The sequence below is a fragment of the Bos mutus genome, chromosome X, assembly GCF_027580195.1.
Source record: "Bos mutus isolate GX-2022 chromosome X, NWIPB_WYAK_1.1, whole genome shotgun sequence".
Lineage (NCBI taxonomy): Eukaryota > Metazoa > Chordata > Mammalia > Artiodactyla > Bovidae > Bos > Bos mutus.
In genome coordinates this window covers 120587622-120607446 of record NC_091646.1, presented here as the reverse complement: position 1 = coordinate 120607446, position 19825 = coordinate 120587622, and the positions used below count along the sequence as shown (strand labels likewise).

Genomic DNA, 19825 nt, shown 5'->3' with positions numbered 1-19825 from the left:
GCCAGTACCTCCGTGGGAATATGAGTTCATAGGCCAAAATAACCAGATATCTGAAGGAGATAGATACGTCAGAAGGAAAATGACAAACAGGAAACCGATGCCAAAGGTCATGCAGTGCACCCTGGCCTCAGGCACTCCCACTCTGACTGCAGCCCCATGGACTGCAGCACGCCAGGCTTCTGTGTCTTTCACTATCTCCCAGAGTTTGCTCAAATTCATGTCCACTAAGTCAGTGATGCCATCCAACCATCTCATCCTCTGCCACCCTCTTCTCCTTCTGCCTTCCATCTTTCTCAGCATCAGGGTCATTTCCAGTGAGTCTGCTCTTCGCATCGGGTGGCCAAAGTATTGGAGCTTCAACTTCAGCATCAATCCATCCCATGAATATTCAGGGTTGATTTCCTTTAGGATTGACTGGCTTGATCTCCTTGCTGTCCAAGGGACTCGCAAGAGTCTTTTCCAACACCAAGTCTAACAGTATGGTAAATTCAACTCTGCTTCTGTTCAATTGTTGAGAGATTGTTGTTTCACACAGCTCTCAACATACTGCATTCTGATTGAAGAACTATTCACAGGATGGAAAATTGGTTTCAAAACATGTCAATTGTTATAGAACAAAGATGGTAAAGGCTCAGTGATTTAGGAATCATAAGCATACAATGTCTTGTTCATATACCCTTCAGTAATGTAATCCAAAAGCAATTATAACTGTCTGTAAGCAGAAAGATAGTGGGCCACTACATCATACTTCAGTCAAAGACAAAAATGCATGATGTCCAAAGGTTTTAGAATAACTTTGTCATATATTTAACAAGATGTTTTAAAGAAGATGGAATAGCAGCTACTAAATGTATAAAAGCCATCTAGAACAAAACCAAAATAACATGCTTTTTAGGTGAAAACAATGTATCTTATTAAAACTGCTTGCAGAGAAAATACTTTCTGGAACCTGAGGCAGTTCAGTCCAGTTCAGTCACTCAGTCGTGTCCAACTCTTTGCGACCCCATGGACTGTAGCATGCCAGGCTTCCCTGTCCATCACCAACTCCTGGAGTCTACTCAAACTCATGTCTGGAGTCTACTCAAACTCATGTCCATCGAGTCAGTGATGCCATCCAACCATCTCATCCTCTGTCGTCCCCTTCTCCTCCCGCCTTCAATCCTTCCCAGCATCAGGGGCTTTCCAGTGAGTCAGTTCTTCACATCAGGCGGCCAAAGTATTGGAGTTTCAGCTTCAGCATCAGTCCTTCCAATGAATATTCAGGACTGATCTCCTTTAGGACTGACTGGTTTGATCTCCTTGCAGTTCAAGGGACTCTCAAGAGTTTTCTCCAACACCATAGTTCAAAAGCATCCATTCTTCGGTGCTCAGCTTTCTTTATGGTCCAACTCTCACATCCATACATGACTACTGGAAAAAACATAGCTTTGACTAGACGGACCTTTGTTGGCAAAGTAATGTCTCTGCTTTTTAATATGCTGTCTAGGTTGGTCATAACTTTTCTTCCAAGGAGCAAGCGCCTTTTAATTTCATGGCTGCACTCACCATCTGCAGTGATTTTGGAACCCAAGAAAATAAAGTCTCTCACTGTTTCCCCATCTATTTGCCATGAAGTGATGAGACCAGATGCCATGATCTTAGTTTTCTGAATGTTGAGTTTTAAGCCAACTTTTTCACTCTCCTCTTTCACTTTCATCAAGAGGCTCTTTAGTTCTTCTTCACTTTCTGCCCTAAAAGGGTGGTGTCATCTGCATATCTGAGGTTATTGATATTTCTCCCAGCAATCTTGATTCCAGCTTGTGCTTCATCCAGCCTGGTATTTCACATGATATACTCTGCATATAAGTTAAATAAGCAGGGTGACAATATACAGCCTTGACGTACTCCTTTCCTGATTTGGAACCAGTCTGTTCTAACTGTCCAGTTCTAACTGTTGCTTCTTGACCTGCTTACAGATTTCTCAGGAGGCAGGTCAGGTGGTCTGGAATTCCCATCTCTTGAAGAATTTTCCAGTTTGTTGGGATCCACACAGTCAAAGGCTTTGGCATAGTCAATAAAGCAGAAGTAGATGTTTTTCTGGAACTCTCTTGCTTTTTCGATGATCCAACAGATGTTGGCAATTTGATCTCTGATTCCTCTGCCTTTTCTAAATCCAGCTTGAATATCTGGAAGTTCATGGTTCACATACTGTTGAAGCCTGACTTGGAGAATTTTGAGCATTACTTTGCTAGCATGTGAGATGAGTGCAATTGTGCGGTAGCTTGAACATTTCTTTGGTATTGCCTTTCTTTGGGATTGGAATGAAAACTGACCTTTTCCAGGAACCTGAGGCAGAAGAAATCAAATCGATCTTTTCAGAGTACAAGTATTTCTTACATGGTAGTGATTGAAAAGATTCTCTTATTCTACTCCAGGAAGATGCTGATATTAGTCTACATGAAACGAAACTGAAACAGAGATAGAAAAACCCAGATGACTGGTTTATTGAAAGCCAATTGCATGAAAGAGAGCATCTACTTATGTCGTAGGTGACACTCATGTTTACTTCCAGGTATATTCTTCTCTACTTCTAGATATACAGAGGATTATACTCCTTCTGCCTTTTAAGTGAGACACATCTATTTGACTACTTTAGGTTCATGAAACAGAAATGGAAGTAATGTGTGCATGTCTGGTCATAGGATTTTTCTGCCAGTGATAAACACTCTAGTCCTCTTTCTCTGCTGCATTAAATCCTGAGCCTCACTTTGAGAACTGGGCATGATAAAATGGAATCTGCATCAGTCTACCAATTCATGTTGGATATGTAGCACAAACAAAAAATAAATCTTTATCATTTTAAGCCAATGGGATTTTAGGGCTGGTTTCCCAAGCTTATCTTGGCTGATATAAGTTAGTGTCATAAATGTAGAGTATAATGACCCAAGAAGTTTGATGAGAAATAAATATTCTTGAAGGGAACATCAAACTCTAAAAATCTGAATACTTATATTTTTAACAACAAAATTGTAGTATTTTAAAATTAGTATTATCTAATATTTATAGTTCATGTTGATCCTGGTATCTTAGAAGTTTATTATATGATAGTGATATTCTGCTTCAGCCAAATACTGATTTTTAACATGTAGCTGTTTTTTTTCAGGGGGAGTGGGATCAAATCCACTCCCCCTGCAGTGGAAGTGTGGCATCTTAACCACTGGACAGCCATGGAGGTCCCTAATATGTAGCATTTTCCATTCAGCCAAAATGTACACTTGGTGCCCCTCTAAAAATAAATGCTACATAAAATGATATGAATAAAAGCCTGACTGTGCATTCTTTAAGACAGTTACTTGACAAAAACCTGAAACTATTTGTAAAGTAGATCACATTTATTCTAAAGAGAATACCTTGATCTTCTGGAATACTGATTTTTTTTTTACTGCCACCTTGCATCCTCTATCTTGTCTTTTCTGCTGCCACCAGCTGCCTTCCATGACTGATAAATTCCAGAAACCAGCAGGATTATATTCAGTGTTCTGTTTGACTGCTGGATCCCTAACGTGAACATCAAGTCAGTTGAATAAGTAAAAATTTAGGTTGGGAACAGAAAAACACAATCAACTCATTTCCTACATATTTTGTATAATCAGATAGCCACAAAATATCTGGTTTTTGTCCCAGCAAGTGGTCCAGACAAGGCTTCAGGCTAACAAAAGAGAAGCACTTTATTTCTTAATTTTCTCATCATAGGAAAAAACAGTTAAAAACTACAGTCATTATACAAGAGCAAACAAAAGTCAGTTCAAATACAATAGTGTAGCAATAGTCTTAGTGTAGTTTTAAGCTTCAATAACTTCAGAAGTACAAACTCTATGAACTTACACATAACATCACTTGAAAAATAAAATTATTTAAATTTCTTTCATGTTTCTTTGGTCTCAGAAATTTTTGAACAGTAAATATAATTCAGTTTTTTGTTTCAGTCAATGTTTGCCTTCCTCTGGACTAAAAAATTTGAAATTTAAAATTATTCAAAATTCTCCAAGTTAAATAACTGTAAAAGAAATATAAATAAATTTTCAAGTGATGCTTTTTCAAGTTTGTAGCATTTATACTTCTGAAATTATCAAAACCTAAAACTGCATAAAGACTTTTGGGATACCTGTACATGGAAAACTGTGACATCACAGGGTGCTTGAATATAAACTTTATAATTATACCCAGCTTTGTTTGGCTCAGAGGTTAAAGCCTCTGCCTGAAATGCGGGACACGTGGGTTCGATCCCTGGGTCCGGAAGATCCCCTGGAAAAGGAAATGGCAACCCACTCCAGTATTCTTGCCTGGAGAATCCCATGGACGGAGGAGCCTGGTGGGCTACAGTTCACGGGGTCGCAAAAAGTTGGACACAACTGAGCAACTTCACTTGTTCAAAATAAATTGAAACATTTTATAACAACACGTACACACATATATGCAAGAAGATGTAAAACTGAATCATAAGGTTTCTTGAAGCTTGGAAGAAATGGTGCTGAATTATTAAAACTTTAGGAAAAGTATGAGAGAGTGAGGCAAATGAGTAGCAGTATCTCTCATACAGGTTTCTTGTATTCACTATATTTTTACTTTGCAAGAGGCTGAGGGGGCATTTTTATTTGGGATACTTATTCTTAAGATGGTATTCTCAGTATTTTGGATTAGTATTACTATTGCTGCTGATGCTTTTCCAGAGAGCTAAAACAAGTTTAACTTTTAAAGGTTTGGGCATTAGGAGAATGCAAAAAAAGAAAAAACACAACTCCATAAATATTAGTTTTCCTTCCCATTAGAAATCATCCAGTTGACTGGTTCTCAATCTTGCCTGCAAAGTAGAATGACCTGTTTAAAAAATATGGGGGCTTGGGTCCCATTCTGAGATTCTGATTCAATTGGTCTAAGCTACAGAACGGGCATCAGGAATTTTTAAAGTTCCCTGGTGATCCTAATGTTACAGCCAAGGTTGAGAACTACTGCTCCAGGCCAATATATAATCAAGTACATGTCAACATACAAAAATATGTAAGGGTGTTTAGAACTTTTTTTTTTTTTAATGCAGCACCAATCTCAAATTTTATAATGGAAAAGGTTGAGAAATGAACCTAAAGCTCAAAAATATGTTGAACAAAATAAGCCAGACACAAAAGAGTACTTATTGTATGATTCTATTTACACAAAGTTTTTACAAAGAAAATGAGGGGTAGGAATGGGCAGAGGACGAGAGGATTAACTGAGAAGCGAGCGAAGAAAATTCCCGAGATGGAAACGTTCTCTATTTTGATTAGGGTACATGGATATATAGTTATCAAAACTCATCGAAACAGTTGAAATCTGTATTATGTTTTCTCTATGTGTAAATAACGTTTCAATATAAAGAACGATTGAACATAATTTAAATCTGGATACCTAAGACGTCTGAGTGGCGGAGACGATTATTATTTCGGATGACCCCAAACTCTCACTAGATTAAAAGGAACTACACACCCCAGACCAGAACCAGAGAGAATGGAGACCAGACAGCAGGGAGGGCCAAAGACTAAGAAATCGCTAGAGGGCTCGAAGCCGTAAGCTAGCTGATGCCTAGACTGTGGCGCCTAAGTGTTCCGCGAAAATAAGCCCCCGCCCACTTTTCCGGTGCGAGCATTGCGGGCCGAGTGTCCCACCAGAAGGATCCGGAAGGAAACGAGGCCACTACGAGAAAGGAACCCGTGGCAGCTTGGTCCCTACTCAGATGCTGGGGCTGTAGGCGCCGCGCGGTCAGCTGGTTGCAGCTCGCAGGGAGGACGCCGGCGCTCGCCTTCCCTGCGCTGCCCCCGCCGCTGCCATGATTCCGGTATCGCTGGTGGTAGTGGTGGTGGGCGGCTGGACTGCCGTCTACCTGACCGACTTGGTGTTGAAGGTGAGGGCCTCGGGCCTAAGGCCCAAGCCCGTGGTGCTCAGGGTCAGGGCGCGGGATCCGAGGTCTTTTCCCCTGCCCTGTGCCTCCCGGAATGGAAGCCGTGCGGCCGGTGTCCACTTGCGGCCTTCCGCGTGGAGCGCGGTCCGGTGGAGTAAATAAAGTACGGCTGGCTGCGGGAAGGGAGTGGTGACCTGCGCATCAGCCGCAGTCGCATTGCGGGGCTCCGTAGGCCCCGCAGCCTTCGGGTCCTGCCCGGGAGGCGCCGGTAGTGGGCTCGGGAGGGCTCGCCAAACCCCACGACACTGCACCTGAGAGGAAAATAAAATGTCTGCCTGAGAAAGGCATTGTTTGCCCTCGTCTTTAAGGTCGCGACTCTCCAGAGAGTCTGGTATTGGAATGAATTTAAATCAAAGTGATTTAGATCAGTGGTTTCAGACTTTAAAGTGTGTACGATCGTCTGCAGTTCCGGTTAAAAAGCACATTCTGATTGTGCAGATCTAGGCCGGGGGCCCAAGATTCTGCATTTCTAACCCGTTCCTAACTGCTGCCAATGCCGCTAGTTAACTGACCTCACTTAAAAGTAGTGAGGATTTAGATAACTATTAACTACTCGAATTCTACTTTGTATCTTATACGCTGTTTCTTCACGCTAACCTCCCCCCCCCACCCCCGCCCCACTTAATACCCGTCCCCCTCCACTGCCACAGACCGTTCGTACGCAGCCCATTCTTAAGTTACTTGGGTAGCGGATGTTAACAATTGTCTGACCACAGGCTTCAAGCAGCCTTTTGAAGTTGCATATTGGGGGCGGGGGTACTGTATGCGAGGAATGAAATCATGTAACTTCTCTAATATTTAATGAAAGTTCCAATTATGACTAGTTCAAACCTTCATGTTACGAATACCGTTTTAAATAGAATACTGTAGTGTGTGTGTTTTAAGTTTAATGTTAGAATGAAATGATACTTAATGTTACTTTGTTGCATTTAAACTTTCAAAGTGTGTTAGCCACTCAGTTATGTCTGACTTCTGTAGCCCCCCAGGCTCCTCTGTCCATGAAATTCCCCAGGCAAGAATACTGGAGTGAGTAGCCATTCCCTTCTCTAGGGGATCGTCCCCACCCAGGGGTCAAACCTGAGTCTCCCACATTGCAGGTAGATTCTTTACCATCTGAGCCACCAGAGAAACAAAACTTGCAAAGTGAAAAGATAATACAGTAGAATCCTTAGAGCACGGGGCTGGGCTTTGCCACTTCCTAACCATTGTGACCTTGGGCAAAAATTCTCTCTGTTCCTCTATTTCTTCATCTTTAAAATAGGTTTAATAGTTGTAAAGACCTCCTGATATTATATAGAGGATTATGTTATTCATCCACGTAGAGCCCATTGCCACTCAAGCTGAGATTCAAGGACTGGCAGCATTTGCATCATCTGGGAATTTGTCAGAAATGTAGACTCTTAGGCCTCATTCCTGACCCACAGAATCAGAATCTGCATCCTCGTAAGAACCCCAGGTGCTTCCTCTGCACACACTTGGCATAGTGCTTAGCATGTCATAAGCAGTACATGCCAGTGCTTATTTACACAGTGATTTTGTTGTTTGGAAAAAACAAACTCATGATTTCGTGTTGCATATATGACAGAAATCCAAAATAAAAGTAATTTTTTCAAACCTTTATAGTCTAGTCCAGTGTATGAGGTGATCAAGATGTCACTTTAAGTTCAGTAACAGCCCTTAACTCCCTAAGAGAGCCCTGTTCCTTGAGCAGAAGACCTAACTCTCATTCAAAGTATCTGCCTGGGGAATGGAGAAATCTTGGGTTTTAGGAGCCTGCACCTTTAGCTTCTCTGCTCCCAGCTTGGTCTGCTGTTCTACCCATAGTTGTCTAGGATTTCCTCAGTAGACACCTGGAAGGGTGTGTCACTCTCCTTTTCCAAGTCCTAGAAAATAAACAGGTTTAAAACTTCACCTGAAGATTGAGAGCAGAGAACATTATGGATCCAAAGGCAAACAGATACCTATATTCACATTCAGATCATATTTATGACTGATAAGACTGAAATATCCTTCTAGAGACAGAGAAATTTCTCAAATGGATGGGCATCTATATGACAAAATACTTACCATACTTACTGTAACAGATAAGAGGTCAGTAGCAGTGTATATAAAACAGCCTTATATTGTCCAAAATCCTACATTACTCAAGGACTTCAAACTTTCCTAATGATAAAACTGTTTGTTGAGCTGCATATAAGCAGCTGTCTCCCCAGCCCCAAAGAATGTTAAGGAGTCACTGAGATTAAGATGACTTTCAATAAATTTTGTATTTTTACATGGTCAAATCCAGGGTAAGTGCTTAGGGTAGTTGCTCAAAAGAGTATAGAAAGCACTGATTCCAAATAACCTGTCCCCTCTGTTGGATCGGCTGGGGGTCTTTTTAATTATAACGCAAGACCTCTTGCTGTGTAACAGGGTTTCTAGCCCTGTGCTGTCCTGTGTGGTAGCCACTAACTACATGTGGCCATCTAGCATTTGAAATGGGGCTAGTCCGAACTGAGATGTGCTCTCAAGTGTGAAGTTGACATTGAATTTCAAAGGCTTAGTGCATAAGTAAGTAAGAAAACAAATAGAATGTGAAATACTTCAATAATTATATTGATTATATTTTGAATGATGATATCTTGGTTATTTTTAGTTAAAAATACTTTTAAATTAATCTGTTTCTATTTGCCTTTTAAATTTTCTTGGCTACTGAAAAATTTTAAATTGCACATGTGACTTGCACTTGTAGCTCACATTATATTTCTTTTGAACAGTGCTGTTCTAAGCAAACATTTTTTGCCCATGGGCCGTAGTTTGCCGGACCCTGACCTCAGCAGACCAGCTAGTCCAAGACTTATACTTTAATATCCTGAAAAAATAGATAAATGTAAAGCTTTAAAAGTTATAAACATTTGATTAGTTGCTATCTTGCTTTCCTGTAGAAAACACTGCTTTTTCAAAATTTTCTTAAACATTATAAATTGTTCTTCAAATTGAGTGATGTGGAACTTTTCTTTCTCTCTCAGTCATCTGTATATTTTAAGCATTCTTATGAAGACTGGCTGGAAAACAACGGATTGAGCATCTCCCCTTTTCACATAAGATGGCAGACTGCTGTTTTCAATCGTGCCTTTTATAGTTGGGGACGGCGGAAAGCAAGGATGCTTTACCAGTGGTATTCTTCATTTTCTCTTTTTTGGTTTAGATTAGTAATTGTGATCCTGAGAAATACGTGTTAAATGAACTGTTTCCATTGTTTTCAGTTTACTGAGTTTAAAATGTTGACCATGTAAAAACTTTCTGGCTTTATATAAATGTATGGGATTGCATCATCGTGCTTTGCACACATTCACAGTCAAGATTCTGTCTTGATCTGGGTGGTGGACACATGGGCGTACATACATACATAAGAATTCAGTGAGCAGTACGCTTCAGACTTACACATTTTACCATGGAAGTTATACATCAGTGGAAAAGCAAAACGCACGTGGAGCATTTTCCACCAGGAAAACAATCTTAGAAAATTCTCTCCTCCATCATCACACATAGAAACAAGGGGTGTGGGAGTAGTAGGGCTTCCAAAAGTCTGCAGGCTTTCCTCTGTACTTCGGATGTACATATGTGTGTATGTATTTGAGGAAGGATATTTAAAATATTTATCCTCCTATAAAGCATATGCACAAACCAATGCCAGCCAGATCGCAGCAGCAGGGTCCTGGACTCCCTGGCTATGCTAGGCCTATCCCTTTAATTTAAAATATTTTAAAAATCATAGTTTATAGTGTTTATGGTTAGGGGATTTATAATGCTCTCCAGGACACCCTAGAGACTGACAGTTTCTGTAGCTGAAGAATTTTTAGTATGAGAGTAGAGGGCCTTTGTCTAAATTCCTTTTTGTTAAAAATTTAGCTCCAGCTGGAGTAGAGCTAAATATCAATAATGAGGTCATCAAAAAGCAGAAAATGCAAGAGCAAATCAAAGCAGACAAAACATAAATAATAAAGAGCAGAAATCAGTGAAATAGGAAGTATACAGTAGAGAAAATCAGCAAAGCCAAAAGCTGATTCTTTGAAAAGATTAGTAAAATTGATAAACCCGTACCATGACTAATCAACAAAAAAAGAAAACAACTAAAAATCAGAATTGGAGGAAGAAATATTACTATAGATTCTGAGACTCATTTATTTATTTTGACTGTTCTACATAACTTGTGGAATTTTATTAATAGTTCCTCAAGCAGAGATTGAACCCAGGCCCTTAGCAATGACAGCATGGAGTGAGACTCATTTTGAAAGATGAAGCTATTGTGAACAGTGCTATACATATAAATTTGACAATTTAAATGAAATGGACAAGTTCCTTGAAAAAACACAGCTTATCAAAAAGTTAGAAAATGTAATAGATTATTCCCAACTATAGAAGAATGACTTGTAATTATTAACAGTAGAAGAAACTGTTCTTAAGTTTTACCACATTACTATTTAAGCCCATGACAAAATTCAACTAAAATAAAATCCAAACAGTAGAATCAGTAGATGAAAAAGAATGGATTTCTGTAATGTCAAAGAGCTTTCATAACTATGTGAGAATAAGATAAAAACAATGCTATGTAAATGAGAAAAACAATATGAATGGAAACCAACATTTTATTGGGAACAACATTCAGCCTCTTCAGTTACGTGCCATGCTGTGCCTGCTCAGTCGCGTCCCCAACTCTTCGTGACCCCATGGACTGTAGGCCATCAGGCTTCTCTGTCCATGGGGATTCTCCAGACAAGAACACCGGAGTGGGTTGCCATGCCTTCTCTACGGGATCTTCCTGACCCAGGGACTGACTCCACGTCTTCTGTATGACAGGTGGAATTTTTACCACTGAGCCACCAGGGAAGCCCCCTTCAGTTATGAGAGAATTGTAAATTAGAACTGCTTAAAGAGCCAAGTACCTGTGCTTCAGTCAAGTATCTGAAGTTCAGGTAGGAAAAAGAAGCAAGAGTTATTGACGTTTTTAGACATTGTTTTGAAGCTATGAAATGTGGCTGGTTAACATATTTTTTAGTCCGTGGATTGTGAGGGATTGTACATTTATGTATTTTTTTTTTTCCTCTTGACAGGTTCAATTTTGGAATGGTGTTTGGCGTAATTGCCATGTTCAGCTCTTTTTTTCTTCTGGGGAAAACGCTGATACAGACTTTAGGCCAAATGATGGCTGACTCTTCTTATTCCTCCTCCTCCTCCTCTTCCCATTCTTCCTCTTCTTCCTCCTCTTCCTCCTCTTCCTCCTCCTCTTCCTCACTTTACAATGAACAGGTGCTCCAAGTTGTGGTAAGTGCCTTATTACTGCTCTAAGTAGCTTTGTTGAAACATAGATATAATATATTTCTTCTGGATAGCATAATTCCTATCCATAATATAAATGTGAAAATATAGCAAAAGTCTTACAATCTCTCAAATTAGTTGCTTAAACAAAATCGTTAGTAAGAATATAGCAAAGAATTGTTGCAATGTGTAGTAGTAGGAGGAAGAGTAGGAATAGTAATAATAGAACAAATGAACTGCCAGCAAGACTGTGAACAATTACACAAGTGTTAGATTTAATTCATGTTTGTTTTCCAGTGCAGATTTGTTTTTTTAAATTGAAATATAGTTGCCATACAATACTATATAAGTTATAGATGTGCAATACAGTGATTCACAATTTTTAAAAGTTGTAATCCATTTATGCTGCTGCTGCTAAGTCGCTTCAGTCATGTCCGACTCTGTGCGACCCCATAGACGGCAGCCCACCAGGCTCCCCCGTCCCTGGGATTCTCCAGGCAGGACCACTGGAGTTGGTTGCCATTTCCTTCTCCATTTATAGTTATTATAAAATATCAACTGTATTCCCTATGTTGTAAATTATATCCTTGTAGCTTATTTTATACCTAGTTAGTAATTCATGTTGTCTTCTTGAAGTGTTGAATAATTTTGAGTGTTGAATAAGTGTTGTTACTGTCAAGGAATAAGCATACTGATTTAAAGTCTCTTTAATGTAGAAATAAATTGCATCTTAATCCTATGCGAAGTGTTACCCTTTATTCTTCATGGCTTTCAGACTGTAAGCAATAATATCCTTTTAATTAAAGGTAAAAGACCTTTTAAATGATCACTGTGATTTCTTGATGTGAAGAATGATATGCTGAGTTGTACTTCTTTGACTGTAAGCTACTTATTATAATTCCCACTTTAAAGAACATGTGTAGACCTATACCCTATCAATTCATGTTTCCAGAGTTTGAAAGGGTCCTTTACTACCAAATACCTTTTATTTAAAATTTGTTTCATTAACAGTTTCCATTTCCATGAATCATGGATGTTACATTTTTAATGAAGCAGAATGTTAGTGACTTTTAAAAATTGAAGTATAGTTGATTTACAATTGTGTTAGTTTCAGGTGTACAGCATAGTGATTCAGTATTTTATTCTTATAGCAATCTAGGAATAAGTATTGTTGTTATCCCTCATTCACAGATGAGAAAACCGAGGCACAGAGCTGTTAAGTCACTTGCCTGTGGTCACAACTAGTAAATGATGGGTCCATCACTCACCCACCACTGACTTTAAGAAAGACCAATAATTTCTCAAGGAACTATAAAGTAACTTTGACTTGTATCTAAGAGATATATGGTGGAAGGTATAAGGTATAGGAGCTAAGATGGGATATAAAAGCAGGGTCTGGTTTATGAAGGGCCATTCTAAGAAGTTTTGATTTTATCTGTATATAACAAGTCTATGCAAAATGGACTGGAGTAAGGTTTCACTGAAGATGAGGGGGCCATTTGAGAGGGCATTTGGAATAATTCATGTCAGAAGTTATAAAGATCTAAACTAAATTAATGATAAGAAGAATAAAGGGCTGGATTCAAGGGATCTTCTGAAGTGGAGTTCTCAGACCTCAGTGGTTAAGTGAATGTGAGGCTGCAGGGAGAAGAAGGAGTTGAGGATGACTCTCAGGTTACATGATTGGTTATTGTTTGCCAAGGAAGAGGATAGTAGAGAAAGAAGCAAGCTTAGAGGAAATACCATCACTGGCCTGTGACTTCTAGAATTAGAATAGGAAAAGGTTTTTTGTTTTTTTTTCCTTTGGCTTTTTAGTTTTATTTTAGTTTAACGAGTTTTTTTTTTTGGGGGGGGGTGTTTGTTTGTTTTAAAAGATATTTATTCAGCATCATAATCAGACTACTACACTTGGCAATCAGTAGCACGGGCCAGACCCCCAGGGATGGAGGAGCCTGATGGGCTGCCGTCTATGGGGTCGCACAGAGTCGGACACGACTGAAGTGACTTAGCAGCAGCAGCAGCATGGGTACAAAAAAACTATGTGAAAACTCTGTGTTGAAATGCTTTACACTTCCCACAGATTAGAAACTAAAATAGTTTGTGTGATTAGTCACAAATACATTCCTCGAGGGTTTTTTTTTGCCCATACATATGAGCATTGTCTAAAACATGTCTTCTTCGAATCAGCAGGGCGCTGCCACCACTGTGCTTGACTAAGTTTACGAATCTGTTGTAACTTGTAGCTTCCTGGTCACTTCTCTGGCTCTCCTCTCCTGCTAAGCTTTGTTTCCTGGCAGTAATTAAAACCTCCCACTGTCATAGCTACTGCTGCTGCCGGAACCACCATAGCCACCTTGGTTTCATGGTTTGGCAAATTATTGGCCTCTACCACCATCGGGGCCAGAACTTCTGCCTCCAAAGTTTCCTCCTTTCGTGGGTCCAAACTTTGAAGATTGATTGCTGTAATTGCCAGAATCATCATAGCTTCCGCCACCTCCAAATTGCTTCCATCATTACCAAATCCATTATAGCCATTCTCACAGCCACCATATCTACCACCACCATGGCTGCCACTGAAGCCACCTCAACCACTGACATTTCCTCCACGACCAAAGTTGACATTCCCACCAAAACCACCTCCATGACTACCACTAAAGTTTCCAGGACCACTTCCACCTCTTTGGCTGGATGAAGCACTAACCATCTCTTGCTTAGATACGGTTTTCCTTATTTCACAGTTGTGGCCATACACAGTGTGGTATTTCTGAATGACAGTCTTGTCTATGGAGTCATTGTCATCAAAGATTACAGAAGGCATTCTTTTTGCTGTTGCCTCAGTCACTTTTTTCCCCGCATACTGTTCAAAATAACATGTTAGGCACTGTTTTCATTATCTTCTTTAATGCCACCAACAAAAATCTTTTTCACAGTTAAGTGGACACCAGGTCTTTGAGAATCTTCTCTTGAGACAGCCCTCTTTGGTTCCACAGCTCTTGCATCTACCTTGTGTGGTCTTCCATTCATAATCGAATTCACCTCCTCCACTGTGGTGTATATGACAAACCCAAAGCCTCTGGAGTGCTTGGTGTTTGGATCCCTCCTTACCACACAGTCTGAGTGTACCCCAAAGCTCAGAATGGCTCCTCAGACTCACATTGGTTGTCAAAGCTCAGACCTCTGATGAAGAGCTTCCACAGGCTTTCTGGGCTCTTTGATAAACTCCAACTTAGACTTGACTGTAGTGGAGGAGACTTCAGTGATGCTTACGTGGCGTCATCCACAGGCAAAAAGAAGCTAACAGGCTTTTTAAATTAGTTTTTTATTTGATGAATTTTACATATTACAATTTGTACATTTAAGGTATACAGCATGTTACTTTCATACATTTATTTATTGTAATATTGCCATTGGAGCAATATCTATCAGATTATATTATTATAGTATAGTATTATTGATTTTAGTCTTTATACTGTGCTTTAGATCTCCGTGGCTTATTTGCTACTCATTACAACTTTGTACCCTTAAACACTCATTCTTATCAGCACCCCCTATCTTCTGGTAACCACCATTTTACGCTATTTTTTTTTTTTTAACAGATTGGACTTTTTTAGATTCCATATGTAAGTGATACCATTTAGTACTTGTTTTTCTCTGACTTATCTCACTTCGCATCATGTGGTCAAGGTCTATCCATGTTGTTGCAAATGGCAGGATAGCTTCCTTTCTCATACGTGAATAATATTCTATTATGTATGTATATTGCTACATTGTTTTCATCCATTCATCTATTGGTGGTCATTTGGGTCATTTCCATAATCTTTGCTATTGTGGTAAACATCAGTTCAGTTCAGTCGCTTGGTTGCGGCCCCACGGACTGCAGCACGCCAGGCTTCCCTGTCCATCACCAACTCCTGGACTTTACTCAAACTCATGTCCATTGAGTCTGTGATGCCATCCAACCATCTCATCCTCTGTCGTCCCCTTCTCCTCCCGCCTTCAGTCTTTCACACCATCAGGGTCTTTTCAAATGAGTCAGTTCTTCACATCAGGTGGCCAGAGTGATAAAGTGATAAACATAGATATGCATATACCTCATCAAAATATTTTCATTTCCTTTGGGTGTATACCCAGAAGTAGAATTGATTGATCATATGTTAGATCTATTTTAACTTTTTGAGGAACCTCCATATTGTTTTCCATAGTGGTTGGACTAATTTATATTTCCACCAACAGTGCATTAGGGTTCCTTTTTCACCACATCCTTGCCAACACATGTGTTGTCTCTTCTTTCTTTTTTTTTTTAATTTATTTGGCTGTGCTAGTTCTTACCTGAGGCATATAGGATCTTAGTTTCTGCTTGTGGGATCTAGTTTCCTGATCAGGCATCAAACCCAGAACCCCTGCACTGGGAGCACCAGGGAAATCCCTCTTCTCTGCTTGATGATAGCCATTCTAACAGGTGTGAGGTGTTATCTCACTGTGGTTTTGATTGGCATGTCCCTGATGATTAGTAATGTTGAACATTTTTTCATGTGTCTTTTGGCCATTTTGAGGTCTTCTTTGGAACTAGTACTTCTGCTCATTTTTAAATCAGATTGTTGGGGAAGGGGTTGTTTGTTATTAAGTTTTGTTAGTTGTTTATATCTTTTGGATATTAACCCCTTATCCAGTACATGGTTTGCAGAAATATTCTCACATTCTGCAGGCTGCCATTGATTGTTTCTTTCACTATGCAGGAGCTTTTGAGTTTAACGTAATCTCATTTGTTGATTTTTACTTTTATTGTTTGTGCTTTTGGTGTCATGTCCAAAAAAGTCATTACCTGAATAGCAAAGTGATATTTAGAGAAGAAATTATTTATTTTGTTTTCTTTTCCGCTTATTCATAGAGCTCACAAAATATTGACTCTCTTAGGAGAGCCATGCATTGGAGCCATTAAGAAGTCCACTACCCTCTGTGTATCTACCTGGCATGTTTTTGTTTAGGTTTGTTATATCTCCTGACTTTGATATGAGTGCTTGTAGCTCAAAGAACTAACTTTCTGTTTATTCTGTAATTATCTATGGCCTCATTCAGTATTAGTTCCCAAAAACCTGACACTCTGTGTTATTGAGAGGTCAGTATTCTGGTACATCTAATGCCCTGTGTGATCATGGCTGAGACAGATGGACAGTCAAGTACCACTGCCAGCAAATAAGACCTACCATCTGTTGATATATTCACATACTCAAATCCTTACCTTATTTCATTATTAAACCCATTGATGTAAAAAGGAAAAGGAATCAATATCCTATTGGATCAAGCCTACTGATTTATTTGAAATAAAGGTAAGATAACCTGAATAATTTATGATATAGAGGAAATGTATTAGAATCTTAAGTATATCAATTTAGAGAGGTATCAGAAATAAGGAAACTATAGGTCTGAATAGACAGATACCTGGCAACATGGGAAAGGAACAGATATGTAGAAAAAGGTACACTGATGTTGGCCTTGGAGTACACAATGAAACAGGGCAAGGGCTAATAAAGTTTTGCCAAGAGAACACACTGGTCATAGCAAACACCCTCTTCGAACAACACAAGAGAAGACTCTACACATGGACATCACCAAATGGTCAATACTGAAATCAGATTGATTATATTCTTTGCAGCCAAAGATGGAGAAGCTCTATACAGTCAGAAAAACAAGACTAGGAGCTGACTGTGGCTCAGATCATGAACTCTTTATTGCCAAATTCAGACTTAAGTTGAAGAAAGTAGGGAAAACCACTAGACCATTCAGGTATGACCTAAATCAAATCCCTTATGATTATACAGTGGAAGTGACAAACAGATTCAAGGGATTAGATCTGATAGACAGAGTGCCCGAAGAACTATGGATGGAGGTTCATGACATTGCACAGGAGGCAGTGATCAAAACCATCCCCAAGAAAAAGAAATGCAAAAAGGCAAAATGGTTGTCTGAGGAGGCTTTACAAATAGCTGAGAAAAGAAGAGACGTGAAAGGCAAAGAAAAAAAGGAAAGATATACTCATTTGAATGCAGAATTCCAAAGAACAGCAAAGAGAGATAAGAAAGCCTTCCTCAGTGATCAGTGCAAAGAAATAGAGGAAAACAATAGAATGGGAAAGACTAGTGATCGCTTCAAGAAACTTAGAGATACCAAGAGAATTTTTCACGCAAAAATGGGCACAATCAAGGACAGAAATGGTATAGACCGAACAGAAGCAGAAGATATTAAGAAGAGTTGGCAAGAATACACAGAAGAACTATTCAAAAAAGATCTTCATGACCCAGATAATCACGATAGTGTGATCACTCACCTAGAGCCAGACTGGAATGCAGAATCAAGTGGACCTTAGGAACCATCACTATGAACAAAGCTAGTGGAGGTGATGGAATTCTAGCTGAGCTATTTCACATCCTAAAAGATGATGCTGTGAAAGTGCTGCACTCAATATGCCAGCAAATTTGGGAAACTCAGCAGTGGCCACAGGACTGGAAAAGGTCAGTTTTCATTCCAATCCCAAAGAAAGGCAATGCCAAAGAATGCTCAAACTACCGCACAATTGCACTCATCTCACACACTAGCAAAGTAATGCTCAAAATTCTCCAATCCAGACTTCAACAGTATGTTAACTGAGGACTTCCAGGTATTCAAGCTGGATTTAGAAAAGGGAGAGGAACCAGAGGTCAAATTGCCAACATCCGTTTGCTAGATAATAGAAAAAGCAAGAGAGTTCCAGATAAACGTCTACTTCTGCTTCATTGACTATGCCAAAGCCTTTACTGTGTGGATCCCAACAAACTGGAAAATTCTTAAAGAGATGGAAATATAAGACCAACTGACCTGCCTCCTGAGAAATATGTATGCAGGTCAAGAAGCAACAGTTAGAACTAGACATGGAACAACAGACTGGTTCCAAATTGGGAAAGGAGTACGTCAGGGCTGTATATTGTCACCCTGCTTATTTAACTTATATGCAGAGTACATCATGAGACATGCCAAGTTGGATGAAGCACAAGCTGGAATCAAGATTGCCGGGAAAAATATCAATAACCTCAGATATGCAGATGACACCACCCTTATGGCAGAAAGCGAAGAACTAAAGAGCCTCTTGATGAAAGTGAAAGAAGAGAGTGAAAAACTGGCTTAAAACTCAACATTCAGAAAACTAAGATCATGGCACCTGGTTCCATCGCTTCATGGCAAGTAGATGGGGAAACAATGGAAACAGTGAGAATCTTTCTTTGGGCTTCAAAATAACTGCAGATGGTGACTGCAGCCATGAAAGTAAAAGACACTTGCTCCTTGGAAGAAAAGTTTTGACCAACCTAGACAGCATATTAAAAAACAGAGACGTTACTTTGCCAACAAAGGTCAGTCTAGTCAAAGCTATAGTTTTTCCAGTCGTCATGTATGGATGTGAGAGTTGGACTATAAAGAAAGATGAGCACTGAAGAATGGATGCTTTTGAACTGTGGTGTTGGAGAAGACTCTTGAGAGTCCCTTGGACAGCAAGGAGATCATACCAGTCCATTCTAAAGGAAATCAGTCCTGAATATTCATTGGAAGGACTGATGCTGAAGCTGAAACTCCAATACTTTGGCCACCTGATGCAAAGAACTGACTCATGTGAAAAGACTGATGCTGGGAAAGATTGAAGACGGGAAGAGAAGGGGATGACAGAGGATGAGATGGTTGGATGGCATCAAAGACTCAATGGACATAAGTTTGAATAAACTCCAGGAGTTGGTGACGAACAGGGAGGCCTGGGGTGCCACAGTCCATGGGGTCACAAAAACGACTGAGCGACTGAACTGAAGTGATGTTCTTGGAGAGTTGCTTAATAGGGTCTGAGTAGAGAGAACTTCAGATAATGAGCATCATAAAAATGTACATATCCTCTGACCATTTACTTCTACCTCTGGGACTCTAGGTTAAGGAAATACTTCCAAATTATAGAAAATGTCGTATTTATCAAGCTTTTTATCCTAACCTTTATGAAGAATTGGAAACAACCACAATACATAATTGAGGATTGCTTAAATTATGGGATTGTCATTCAGGGTAATTTTATGAGTACATTAAAAATGATGACTATGAAAGCTAGTTTCTTAACTAGAGAAAGGACTCTTAGAATCAATGAATTTAGAAAGCAGTCCAAGCAGCATGGTTTGAATCTCTTCTTCAGTTACTAAAAAAGGCTTCAAAGTGAAATCCCTTTGTTAAACACAAAAAGAAACTGTAACTGAATTAAAATTAAACTGTGAAATTAAAAAAGACCTTGAAAGGAGAAAAATCAGGTTTCTGTTTATAGGAACACAGAATGAGAAAGACATGCATAAAATTAATGGCAAAACCATATATTTGATCACATAAACATTTTTGTGTATAAAAAACTGAAAGCAAAATAAAAAGACAAAAAACTTGGGACTACATCTGTGGCAGGAATCACAGAAAACAGATGATTGATATTTTAAGTGATCTTACAGTCAATAAGAAAACACAATACTCTAAGGAGAAAAAAAAATGGACAAGTCAGGAGAT

General features: G+C 39.3%; 1 protein-coding gene and 1 pseudogene across 4 annotated transcripts in view; one reads left to right on the top strand and one right to left on the bottom strand.

Annotated features, from left to right (window-relative positions):
- Positions 1-5679: 5679 nt before the first annotated feature.
- MBTPS2 (membrane bound transcription factor peptidase, site 2) overlaps positions 5680-19825 on the top strand; it is a 47327-nt gene continuing 33181 nt past the window's right edge. The window contains exons 1-3 of one of the 4 annotated variants that reach the window (XM_070366215.1): positions 5680-5914; positions 8983-9131; positions 11068-11278. In XM_070366215.1, the coding sequence (XP_070222316.1) occupies positions 5840-5914; positions 8983-9131; positions 11068-11278 (435 nt within the window). In that variant the 5' untranslated portion in view covers positions 5680-5839. Of the gene's footprint in view, positions 5915-8982; positions 9132-10813; positions 10930-11067; positions 11279-19825 lie in introns of those variants that run through there. The other 3 variants (XM_005897737.3, XM_070366216.1, XM_070366217.1) reach the window with 3 other exon arrangements.
- LOC138986432 (heterogeneous nuclear ribonucleoprotein A1-like) lies at positions 13573-15610 on the bottom strand (annotated as a pseudogene).